Below are 13,755 nucleotides of genomic sequence, written 5' to 3' on the forward strand. Positions count from 1 at the left end.
AGGGATGTTGTATTTTGTCAAATGCTTTTTCAGCATCTAATGAGATGATCATGTGGCTTTTTTTTAGTTTTTTATATGAGAAATTACATTGACAGATTTTTATATGCTGAGCCATCCCTGCATCTCTGGCATGAAGCCAACTTGATAATGTTCGATAATTTTTCTGATGTGTTCTTGGATTCAGTTTGACAGTATTTTATTGTATATGTTTTCATCAATGTTCATGAGTGAGACTGGTCTGTAATTCTCTTTCTCAGTAACATCTTTGAGGGGGTTGGGTATCAGGGTAATTGTAGCCTCATAAAAAGAGTTTGGCAGAAATCAAAGAAGACACCAGAAAATGGAAAGATCCTCCAAGTTCTTGAATAGGAAGAATTAACATAGTAAAAATTGCAATCTTATCAAAAGAAATCTACAGATTCAATGCAATGCCCATCAAAATCCCAGCAAGATTCTTCACAAACCTCAAAAGAACAACAGTCAACTTCATATGGAAAAGCAAAAATCCCACGGTAGGCAAAACAATCCTGTACAATAAAGGAACTTCTGGAGGCATCACAATCCTGGACTTCAAATTCTACTACAGAGATACAGTACTGAAAACATCCTGGTATTGGCACAAGAACAAAATGGAGGACCAATGGATCTGAATCAAAGTCCCAAATATCAATCCACATACCTACCAATACCTGATTTTTGACAAAAAAAAGCAAAAAAAAATATAAAATGGAAAAAAGATAGCATATTCAACAATTGGTGTTGGATTAAGTGGACATCAACATGTAGAAGAATGAAAATAGATCCATATCTATAACCACACACAAAACTCAAGTCCAAGTGGATCAAAGGCCTCAACATAAAGTCAACCACAGTGAACCTAATAAAAATAAAGTAGGAAGTACAATTGAATGCATTGGAACAGGAGGCCACTTCCTAAATATAACCCCAGCAGCAGAGACACTGGGAGAAACAATTAATAAATGGGACCTCCTGAAACTGAAAAGCTTCTGTAAAGCAAAAGACATGGTCAGCAAGACAAAATGGCAGCCTGAAGAATGGTAAATGATCTTTACCAACCCCACATCAAAGAGAGGGCTGATCACCAAAATATACAAAGATCTCTAGAAAATGGTCATCAAAAGAACAAATAATCCAATAAATAATTGGGGTATAGACCTAAACATAGAACTCTCAACAGAGGAATCTAAAATAACTGAAAGACACTTAAGGAAATGCTCAACGTCTTTAGCTACCTAAGAAATGCAAATCAAAACAACTTTGAGGTTCCATCTTACAAGATCAAAAACACTGATGACAAGTTATGCTGGAGAGAATGTAGTGTAAAGGGAACACTTCTGCATTGCTGGTGAGAGTGCAAATTGGTATAGCCCTTTGAGTATCAGTATAGAGATTTCTCAGAAAATTAGAAAACAACCTTCCTCGATACCCAGTAATACCACATTTGGGTATATACCCAAAGGATGTTCAATTGTACCACTAGGACATGTGTTCAACTATGTTCATAGCAACACTGTTTGTCGTAGCTGGAAACTGGAAACAACCTACATGCCCCTGAATAAAAAAAAAATGGATAAGGAAAATGTGGTACATTTACACAATGGAGTACAACACAGAAGAAAAAAAAATAATGACATCTTGAAATTTGCAAGAAAATAGAAGGAGCTAGGAAATATCATATTGAGTGAGGTAACCTAGACCCACAAAGACAGATATCATATGTACTCACAAGTGGCTTTTAGACATAAAGCAAAAAAAAAAAAAAATAAAAAAAAAATAAAAAAAAAGAAGTCTCTGGACAAAGGAAACCAATGGGATGTGACTATTAAATAAATTATTACATCCTAGATTCTTTTGAAGGTATTAGAAAATGGAAAGAGAGAATGAAGTAACAATAGATAATTTGTGGAGTTCAGGTAATATTTTGTTGATGGTGATTTCTTAATGGAGATAAATATGCCGTAGTAATAATGCAATACTAACTAAAGTGGGGCAGGGTCTCTGCAAACATCTACAATCATCTTTGGAGCTTTTGTGCACTCAACCAGGAACCAGATTTCTTTCTTAATGTAAAATTAAACATTAATTAAAAATAAAGAGAAATAAAAGATTCACCTTAATTTAAACTTGATTCTTTTTTTTTTTTTTTTTTTTTTTTTTGGTTTTTTGAGACAGGGTTTCTCTGTGGTTTTGGAGCCTGTCCTGGAACTAGCTCTGTAGACCAGGCTGGTCTCAGACTCACAGAGATCCACCTGCCTCTGCCTCCCAAGTGCTGGGACTAAAGGTGTGTGCCACCATCGCCCGGCTAACTTGATTTAATTTTATAACTACCAAAACAAAATGCTTGAGAGAAGGCTATTCAGGTTCCTGCAATTTTAATAAGTCTCTGGAAACTTCTGATGCTCTAGGTCACAAATTATATAATACAAAAGAATATATAAGGAAGTAGTTAACATACCATTATGAATATCATCCTTGATTTGATTGCTAATTTTGTGTTTACTTGATGTCATTATTTTGTTCCTGTTACTATACTTAATTCAATTACCAAAAGCAACTTGGGGAGGAAAGGGTTTGTTGCATCTTACCAGTTATTGTTCATCAACCATAAAAATAAAAGCAGGAATTCAACATGATAATCAAGAGGCAAGAACTGAACCAGAGACCATGGAGTACATATGCTATCGTGAGTTATAGAATATTTAAATGACTTAGATTCTTCAGACTTATGAAAAGTAGTTAATATTATTATATGATGATAGAAACTTCAGGTTATTTGGAAATAAGCATTGGTTAGTTTTGATCAGCTTGATATAGCATCATGTGGAATGTGGGAATCCTAATTGAGAAGATGTCTCCACCAGACTGTCCTGTGTCTGTTGGTTGTTTTGCCAGTTTTTGACTTATGTAGAAGGCCCAGGTACTCTGGGTGGTGCCAGTCCTGGGTAGATGATTCTGAATTTTGTCAAAAGCAAACTGAGCAAGCTATGGAGAGAAAGCCAGTAAATAAATTTATTTTATCATTTTTCCTTGGCTCCTGCTTGAGTTCCTGTTATGACTTTCCTTGAATGTGATCAGGTTGTATAAAAAAACTAAACCATTTCTTTCCAAGTTACTTTCTTAATAGTTATTATCACAGCAATAAAAAACAAACTAGGACATCATATTCATCAAAAAGGCTAATTTTTTTTTAACAGAACTTGCCTCAAGTTTATTTGTAAAAACAGCATAAGGTCCTGAACATCTGCAAATACTGTGTAGGTGTTCACACCAGTCCATCTGTCTTCACATTGGCAGACTGAGACCTTTTTTATGGGGCCTTCACAGGGGCCTGGGCACCTTTGGGAGCCTGAGCTGCAGCTGAGGCCTCTGCCTTGGCTTGAACCTTGGGCTTTGTTTTTTGGAGCCTACGACCCTTGGCCATGTAGCTTCTAATCCGCTTCCCAAGCTTGGGGTGAGCAATTAAAGCCAGGCGGGTGAGTTTGCGGCTGGGGCCCTTTGGCACCTTGGGCTTCACCACCTGGGGCTTCACCAGGGCCTTGATGGCCTCCGCACGTGCGCTCATGGCCTTTGCATTATTTGCCTGCATCTTCTTCAGGCCTTTCTTGTTGTGCTTCTTGGCAAAGCGCATGTTCCTCAGGAACTTGGGGTCAATCCCCTTGAGAGGTTCGTATCTTTGTGACCGGGGTTTCTTGATGCCATTTCTGTGCCATTTCCGGGACTGATTGTGTGTGGTGTGGTTCTTGGACTTGGCCATGGCTGGACTGCAATCGGCGGCTCCCGAAGCGCCTGCGACCGGAAGAGCCAAAAAGGCTAATTTATCCATTCATTCATTCACTCACTCAAGATTCTGAAGTACTGTAGGATCAGAATCACAAATATAGTTCCTTGGAAGCAGCACCATAATGATACTCAGGAGCACCAGCTTAATGTCATGGTATTGTGTTCCTAGACTCATTAAATAGCTAAAGAATTATAATATTATGACCAGGTAGCTTTCTATTGAAAATAGGAGGTGGTAACAGTTTGGGGAATAGCACTATTTTTGAATTGGGAACTGATATCAATAGTGTCACTGTATACAGCACTCATATAACATGCTCAGGCTATGCAGTAAAATTGAATAAAATTGTCTGACATATTCACCACAGCTGTTACCTGAACTGGAATGTAATGGAGAAAATTAGTATTTTTTAAGCTTAAGTCACAATCAAGAACAACATTATCATTTTCTGTCATTGAAGTCTTAGGAAGCATATCACATCATATTTCTTCTCATATAGTGTCTCTATAAAATCTTAGAAGATTACTGAAGGCATGAGCAACCTAGTTTAGCCAGAATGATACTAGTATTAATTGTAGCTAAAACATTTAGTGTTAGGGAATGTAACACCACTGTAATTCCATACTAATCCTTTGCTATGAAAATCTTATTGGATCCCCATGCATTAAATCCAAGAATGGCCCCGTGGATATTGAAAAATAATATTATATATGGACATATGTGTGTAAATATATGTATATACGTGCATGCATTTATATGTGTGTATATGTATATATGTGTATATATATTTAACAAAATATGCAGCCTATTTCTTTTCTCACTGTCAATCATAAATCACATTTCTGTAGCAAAATTGGAGCTGTTTGTAGTTAATGGGCTCTCCTAAGGAATAGAGGTGCAAATATCATTTGAAAAAGGGTGTGTGTGTCTATCCAGTAATCCATAAAGCAACCTGTTTATCTATTCATTATGTGGCATTTTCTCACAAGTGTAGTAACTATCCTGCATGGTTTGTCTTTTCTCCCACTGTAGAACTTAGTTACATAGAAATTATTTAAAGGTGCAGTCTGACTTAAAAAAAATGTTTCTAGATTAAAAATTACTAAACATCAGAAGACCATTTTCAGTGACCCAATTTTAAAATCAGCAATTAATTAATTATACATAGAAATGTCAGTTCAAGGGAAACCTTTGTCAATATTCTAAAATTTCTTTTATAGAGTTGCTATTAACTTCTAATTATAGATTAATCACCCTCTTCATTATCACAGAGGATCTATATGTTGATGCCAAGGAGACAAGTGTGGATGTAATGCACTCCTGTACTATTTAATGTGTTTGCATCTCCATGTGAGTAAAGGAAAAAAGGGACAAAGATAGCCCCTATGTTACCTCAGTAGTAAAGCTAGAAGCTGAAGAATCTCAGTATTAAAATTCAGAGTTTTTAGGTATGGGCAAATAATGACAATAGACATCTTGATTTTAGTACAAAGAGAAGCTTATGCACATTGAAAAGGAGGAAAAATGATGTTATTTCAGCAGCTCTAAGAAGGGGAGTGTGTGTGTGTGTGTGTGTGTGTGTGTGTGTGTATGTGAAAGAGTGAGAGAGAGAAATACAGAGAAACAAGGAAAGAGAGACAGTATCCATGTTTGTTTCAAGGCAAATTATTTGTTTTTGATTTCGTTTTTTGGTTTTGTTTTATTTTTTATAAAATAAAATGCAAGTTTATATAGAGCACCAAGTCATATTTTCATTATGGAGGAAGAATAATTCCAGTATATTTAATAGCAAATTTTTGGTGACATTTATGCGATCTTGATGAATTTCATCACATTCTTTTACAATTGTGATTCATCTTCCACTTAAGGTCTGTACTCTCAAATATTGAAAGTCATTTCTTGCTTCATTAAAGTCAACTAGAAAGACAAAACATCCAGCTAGTTATATTTGATTAAAAATAAGGCAAAATGCTTTCAGTTTTCCTGGACCTCATGGCACTATATAGGAAATATCTATGAAAAGTTGGACACCCTTTCATTGAAAAAGTGGTGTTGAGGGTTTTTGCGAACCTATTCTCTTTGGATAGATACCTTGCTAAGCCTAGGTATAGTAGGGAGGGCCTTGGAACTTCCACAAAGCAATGTGCCTTACCCTCTCTGAGGATTGGATGGGGCTGGGGTGGGAGGCTAAGTGGAGGGAATGGGAGGAGGTGAAGGAGTGGGAACTTGGACTTGTATGTATGTATAATAAAATTAAATTTAAAAAATAAGAAAAAAAAAAGAGAAAGAGTAGGGTTGAAAGATAGTCATCCATCTCCTAGAATATAAACTTCTAGGATTTTCTAAAGTCTTAATTGTTTCCAATAATGCAGCTAAATACAGAGCATAGCATCTTGTTCTCATTAGATAATAAACATTTTTAAATTAAATGTGTATATATTTTGATTAACTTATACTCTACAAAGAAGTGACAAAAACTCTCTTACACACACACACACACACACACACACACACAGTGCTAACTATTATATTGGTGAGACTTTTCTCAGGGTCCTAGAATCATGATAGAGGGGCTGCCTCTGGATCAGGTAAAGGCAGAGTGCAAGCTGCATCTTTTTCTGCAGGAGTAGGATTTGGGGGGAAAAAAGGAAGAGTCTGTAATAGTATGAGGTGGTCAAGTACTAAATGGACATTTTAGCCAGCATAAGCAAATAATGAATTTTGTACCAAATAACCCACACAAAGAAAAAGTTTATTCTGCCTGACTGCTTTGGAGAATTTAGTAAATAAATGGTTAATTTCATTGCTGTGGATCTGGGTATGTACTCTCAGGAATGAGTCAGTGGCTAAATAAAGGAATAGACCTTAGTGGCTAGTTTTAGGGGGGTAATATAGTGGTTTAGCAAGGGAGAGGGATGCGGGATGGGAAAACCTGCCTGCAGTGCTTGGACCTGTTAGACATTCTTTCATAACTAAGCTTAGTCATCTAACTAAAATGCTTTGTGATGTGTGGCACTTCAAATCTTGAATATATCCCTTTGTTTTGTGGCATTTGGATAGAGACATGTGACAATCTAGTACTCTTTTCCTTGTGGCCAGGACACAAGAGAGGTAGGAGATCAGGGTAACATAATCATCTTCAAAGAGACAAGTGCAGTATCCTAAAGTCCTCCCAGGCAGTTTGTTCTAAAAGGTTTATACCGCCTTCCAATCTGTGTTTTAATTCCCTTCATCATGGGCCTTTAGGAGACAGTAAGATGAAGATTATGGTACTTACCACTGAGACATAATAAAAACCCACTTATCTGGGCATGGTGTTACACACTTTTAATCCCAGTATCTGGAGTGTGGGAAAAGGCAGGAGGATATTTTGAATTCAAGGCCAGTCTGATTGACATAATGAGCTCTAGAACATTTAGGACTATATAAAGAGGACTGTCTCAAAACTAAAGAAAAGAAAAGAAAAGAAAAAAGAAAGAAAGAAAGGAAGGAAGAAAGAAAGAAAAGATGAACAACAAAACCTGCCATTACCACTTTCTTTCCAGTCACTTTTCTAAATCCAGTTAAGATTCTACTCTTAGTTCATCTTTTTTTTTCTGTCAATCCTGACTGTCATTTCCTGCTAAATAGGATATTTTAATATTCTGGCCCCTTTGGTCTCTTCAACTCTAGTAGTTTTACCTTCATGAGTCAGTCATTTGTACCACATTCATTCTTTTCATTTCAAACTGCTCTATTGCAAAAATCTCAACTTCATTCATTCTTCTTTTTCTTCTATGTTTCATACATAGCACTAGCAGTTTAATTAAATAAGACTTAAACACATTAAGTCCCTGTCCCAGTAAGCATTAACCGTAATAGCCTAGAATCACCTGAAGAAGAAAAAGAATCTCAATTGGGGTAATTTTCTTTATTTTTTCCGGTAAGTTTATTGACATGTCTGTGAAGGATTTTATTGATAATTAATTGATGCAGGAGGGACCAGCTTACTATGTGTAGTACTGTCCCTGGTCACATAATATGAAGCAGTATAAGGAAGTTAGTGAGCAAGACAGAGAGTTAGTTAGCAAGTAGTAATTCTCAATATATTCTATCTTCAGCTTCCTGCTTTGCGTTCTTCCCATGACTTCTTTCAAAAATGAATAATGGACTGTGATTTGAAACTGCAAAATGAAATAAGCCTTTTCCTTCTCTAAATTCTTTTATGTCAAAGTGTTCTTATCTGAGAAATAGATAGAGGCCACATAGTCTTTAACAACCCCAACATGGTCTAAACATGAAAGTGCCTTCTAAGACTCAAGACCACCTTCAAAATATATTTTCTAAAAATAGCGAAGTGGAGTCCTATATTTACAATATAGAAAAGTACTGATTAAATATTCTTATCCTTAATGGAGGAATGTAAGAAAGACAAGGAAAGACAGGACTAAAGAAAGGTCAAACCCCAGAAGGATGAATACTAAATTCTAAAGCTCCATAGGTAGCTTATGATGGATTGTAATAGTATTACATAGCCCTAATCTTCACTTTTGCCACATGTGGCAATACAGATTTTCTTTTGGGCTAGCTCCACTCATTGCCTATAGCTTTTCTTGGCAGATATTACACATTCTTGGTATCTTCACCATCTTGACATCTTTATTTCTATTCAGGTTCTCCTGGAATCTTTTTGAAAGATGTGGTATCTTTTTGTAAGTTGTAGAACTCTTAGCTTCTTCTCCAGCACTGTCTGCTTTCTTGTCTCCATGTCTCACCATGATAATGATGGGTCTGAACCTGTGAACTATAAGCCACCCAATTAAATGTTTTCCTTTATAAGATTTTCTGTGGTCATTGTGTCTCTTCACAGCAAAAATACCCTAACAAAGACACTTGCTTATTTAGATTTAATCCATTATTTTCAATAGTGCCACAAATAGGATTATTTTCTTGATATAGTTCTTGCTGTATTTGTCATTTTTGAGAAACTTTTCAATGACCTGTTACATTTGTTTTAATGATGCAAAGATGTGTTGCACTCTTTGATGCTACATTTCTTTAACTCTGTGAAGCTGTGTTATGTTGCCTGTCTAAAATATCTGATTGGTTTAATAAGGAGTAGAATGGCCAGTAGCAAGACAGGAGAAAGGATAGGCATGGCTGGCACACAGAGGGAATAAATAGACAGAGGAAATGAGAGAAAAAGAGATCAAGGAGCAAGAAAAGGATGAGAGAGGACACCAGGAGCCACCAACCCAGCTACACATCTAACCACTATGTAAGAAGTAAAGAAAAGTACATAGATAAAATTCCAGAGGCAAAAAGTAGATGGGAAAACATAAGTTAAGAAAATTTTGCTAACAAAAGTCAAATTCAGGCAGGGCATTCATAAGAAAGAATAAGCCTATGTGTGTGATTTATTAGGGAGCTGGGTCATGGGTCTCCCAAAAGAGCCAAAGAGTGGAAAAAAAATCAGTCTCATACATGTTGGTGCCCAATAGGGGACTGGAATTTCCATAGGGCCTTTGGAAGCTTAAAACAAACAAATGAACAAAAATGGATATGGCTTCTTTAAGAAATTCTATTATACATAGACAGCCTTTTTCATACTGAATAGAATCAAAAAGTTAAGTAAAAAATGTCTGCCACAGTGTGAGACACTGACATTCCATAGTTGGGGGACTGACTGCAGTTCCTGTTCATACACCTCTGACTGGGCCATGAGCTTTAGGCTTGGTTTTCACAACCTGAGAAAAAGGCAGAGTCAGCCTCATAGAACAGCACAGAGGGCCTAGCTATAGCTTACCAGTATAAAGTTTGCTCACATGGTCAAAGAAGACAAAAGATACACAGTAAACTAGGTCCAGATTGGAAAAAAAAAAAAAAAACCTTTAAACAGATTCCAGTATGTTTTATAATGTGCATAGACTTAAGAAAAAAAAATGTGTATAGACAGTCATAGAAAGAAAGAAATCACTTAATAATAATAAAGTCTTTAAAGAGAGAGTAAAGTAATATAAGAAGAGTAAGTCATATATCAATGGGAAATATACATGCTATTTGGATCCCTTATGCTGCTGTGTTGATTTTGAATTTTATGATTGCTAATAAGCAAAGGACAATTGTTAAGAAACCTGGAATTGAAACTTATGTCTTTTGCTTTTTCAATTTACTTGGAACTAGTTTTCTATCCTTTCACCTTAAGGTGGTGTTCATTGATAGTGAGGTCTGTTTCTTGGAGTCTGTTTCTCTTTATAGATGTACTGAGAATGTTAATATTCAAAACTATTATTTAACAAGGTTAATTTATTCACATTTTCCTTGTCCTCTTTTGGTTTACATGAACTTGCTTATTATGTGAGTGAAAATTGCTATTGGAAGTTCTAGGCACATGGGTAAATCTATAAAATCCTAGAACTTATTATCAGTATATTAAATATTATATAACCTCAAAGACATAATTGGTGAATTTTAGATTCCTTATAGGATTATACGGTCACATATCCTTTTGAAAAATATTCCACAAAGGTACAACATTCATCCAATAAACTGTACAGTGCAACAAAAGTCACCACATAGCTTAGTAAAAATTAAAAAAAATTCAGAACTGAATATAAAGACTATGCCATTAGATAAAGATTCTCATGTCTCCTTTATTCTTTAGATTTTGAAGTCTTTTGTCTGCCTCCTAGTTGCTGTTACGAATCAGTGTTTCTCTCACTAAAATTTAGCAAACAGTGATGAATGTATACGGCGTAATAACCAGGCTAGCTTAATATGAAACAGCAAATTTTAATGATGGGACAGCTTACAACACCAGGGATCCAGCGATGGGCAGCAAATACAAAAGGGCAGCGGGGCTCACACCCACCAGATTTATACGTAAACATTAGCCCGAGGCGAACACACCCCCCATTGGGCTGGGCTTCCCTTACAGATGATTCCATATAGCTATTCTCTGGCTGGACTGATTTCTGTATAGATTACATCTGACCATTGATAAAGTAAGGACTTAAAAGTTCTATCTTTTCAATGGATTGTATATCGTTAAATCATGAATCACTTTACAAGAGACATGTAGTTTCTCAAACCTGAGATTCAATTTCTATGTTTTTGTTACATTGTTTCTCAACATGCAGAAATAGTGTATTTGTAGGAATGTGGGAATAAATAAGTGAGATGGAGGAGATTTCAGGAGTACATGAATCATAGTGCAGGCAGAGATATATTGCAGTGGCAAAGGACTTCAAAGCATGACTCCAATAATCAAGAAAATAATTATCTCCATGAGTAGGCTTGCATGTTCCAATAGTTGCGCTCCACTGCATGGAGAAATGACTTTTTATCTGTTTCCCATTCATACTCTTCTACTTTCTTTTTATATTATAAGTTCGTAACTTTTCCATCTTTTATTTTCATGAATTACATGTCCTTTAATTAAAAGCATTATTTACTAAATAAAATCCTCACTAAAATGAATCATAATCAATTTGATTTGGGGTCTTTTTTTTCTTCAAAAGTTATTCAAACTACACTTTTTAAAATGAATCTTCCCCCATGAAGGACTGATATCTTTTCATCTACCCATCCTCTCTGTGTCTGGTATGAGACAGTAATATCAGCCTCTGCAGGAGCACCGTAGTGTTTCTGATGGACCACCCAGTAATGTGAAAAACTGGACCTCCCACAGGGCAGAGAAACCTGCTTGCTCTTTGGGCTGAGGAGGAAGGAAGACTTGATGGGGGGAGGGGGAGGGAATGGGAGGTGGTGGCGGGGAAGAGGCAGAAATCTTTAATAATTAAATAAATTAATTAATAAAAAAAATAAAAAAAAACCAAACCAAACCAAACAAACAAGCCAATAGAAGATTTCAATGTTCCAATATTATTAAAATGTACATTCTATCCCCCTGTGACAGAAATTGTGAACCTGTTTTATCAGAGAAATCTGCTTTGTGATAAATTCTATTGAATATTATGTAAAATAATATGGTAAGTCTAGAATGTAGAGAGGGTAAAGACTGATGGTTATGAGGAATAATAACCATGCCAACCCTTCTTTCTTCTTCCATATCGCCTATCTCCATATAGAAATATAGTTTTCTATTTAAGGAAACCTTAGCAGAATCTTGTTCTTGGTGTGCTCAGGGAACAAACTGATCATCTTGGTTCAAAAGTTTGGAAGAGGCATATATGGAAGAAGACTTGGACCTTAGGGAAGACATTTGTTTGACAGCAAGGAAGGAATGAATAGAATCATCTGGCAATCTGATAGATGACTAACGTGTCATGAACAGTCAAAATACATATGTAAAAATTTGTACATTTCCTATGAACCGTCTGAGAAATGTAAAGTGTGGTACCAGAGAAAAGTCTATACTTCCATGATTATATAGAAGAAGGTCTTGAATTATTACCCATTAGGCATAAAAGGAAAATGAGAAAATTCATAGAAAAAGATGAATTTCTGAAGTACTGATTAAAGTATTCTGATATTTACTGATTAAACAGGAAAGAATAAAAATGAGCAGTAAATAAAACCTCTTCATAGTTGATTTGCAAATCAAGATAATTGAGCATGATTGTATTGTGAAGAAGCAGAAGTGCAGGTTATACATGTACATTAAACTGCACTGCTGGTAAGAAATTGAGATTACCTGAGACATTGTGAGACAAAATCTTTTCTTCTGCTTCTTTTTTTAAGAACTTACGCTCTGTGAGAGCACTGAAATTCCACATGTATTAAATGCTTGTCACACTACTTTGACAGAAGACCTCATAGAACAACTTATGGAAGGAAATGCTTATTTTGTCTTATGATTTCACAAACTCCATTCTTTCATTTCAGGGAAAGTATGATGGAATGACTTCATTGCGGTTAGAAAATGTGGCAAGGCTCTTCAAATCAAGTCTGCACAAGAGAACAGGAATAAACAGACCAAAGACAGGCTGGCTTACACTTGTTAGCAATGGCTCACCCAAAATTTCAAATAAAAGTATTTTGAGTGTAATAGATAGCAATTGCATCTATTAAGAAATTAAGTCATACACTCACAGAAATAATGATGATATCAATAACATATAGCAAATACGCTTTTCTTGATATTGATATGTCAGTTATGGGATGGTTGTTGTATCTTATCTATCCCAAACTCTTAAGGAGATTAACTTCTTGAATGTGTAGGTTAGTGAAACAAGTGGCAAGGGAAATAGAGTTGTGTATTATTTTAAATCGCATTTACATTTTATTGGCAAAAGAGAATCAAATGATCTTAACTAACTTCAATGGGGTGGGAAATGTAATCCTATCTTGTATACCAAAAATAGAAAAAAAAAGTATATAAATGAATAGAAATAAAAATAGTAGTGCTCACAATAAAAAATTGGTAACTGCACAATAACTACTTAATAATTTGATCCAATATAAGAAAATTATAAATGCCTATGAATTAATATGTGGATATCTTGGTGCCTGTGTGTGTACACACTTGTGTATAGTGATAATTTAAATATGGAGCCTGAATATAAACTTTACAAGAGCTCATTCTGTAAGCAATTGATTACAGGAATATTTTTCTTATCTAACACTGTGGCTGTTCACTAACACTTCTTTAATGAGATGAAATACAATAGATAAGTGAAGAAGTAAAATATATTTCTTTTTTTCTCATAATTGACTCATGTATGGACTTGTATATTTTTTCTCATGCTTATATATTAACAAAACCATGCTGATACAAATGCATTTTAATGATTCAGTATGTTTCAGTTAAAAATGATCATGCCATACTATTATAAAAATTTTAAAATTTTGACATTTTGTTGCTTATTTCCAGTTAAAAATTTAAACCATATTTTTTTGGAGAAAATCCACAATCTTTTACTCTGTATATATCTTAAAGTTGTGTGTCATTGAATTAATTATATTTAAATAATATCTTTCCATTATTAATTGGGGTACTTAATAATGCTTAT

The 13,755-nt window shown here is 35.2% G+C and overlaps 1 protein-coding gene across 1 annotated transcript; it reads right to left on the reverse strand.

Moving 5' to 3' along the window:
- Window positions 1-3,217: 3,217 nt before the first annotated feature.
- LOC130884417 (60S ribosomal protein L29) lies at window positions 3,218-3,775 on the reverse strand. Its single transcript, XM_057785509.1, has one exon. It carries the CDS (start codon window positions 3,773-3,775, stop codon window positions 3,329-3,331), a length of 447 nt encoding a protein of 148 aa, XP_057641492.1. The 3' UTR covers window positions 3,218-3,328.
- Between the last annotated feature and the right edge of the window lie 9,980 nt (window positions 3,776-13,755).

This window comes from Chionomys nivalis, chromosome 11 (assembly GCF_950005125.1).
Source record: "Chionomys nivalis chromosome 11, mChiNiv1.1, whole genome shotgun sequence".
In the NCBI taxonomy this organism is placed as follows: Eukaryota; Metazoa; Chordata; class Mammalia; order Rodentia; family Cricetidae; genus Chionomys; species Chionomys nivalis.

What these genes read in the sequence shown, in the direction of transcription:
- LOC130884417 (XM_057785509.1), bottom strand. Translation starts at nt 3,775, where the DNA reads ATGGCCAAGTCCAAGAACCACACCACACACAATCAGTCCCGGAAATGG.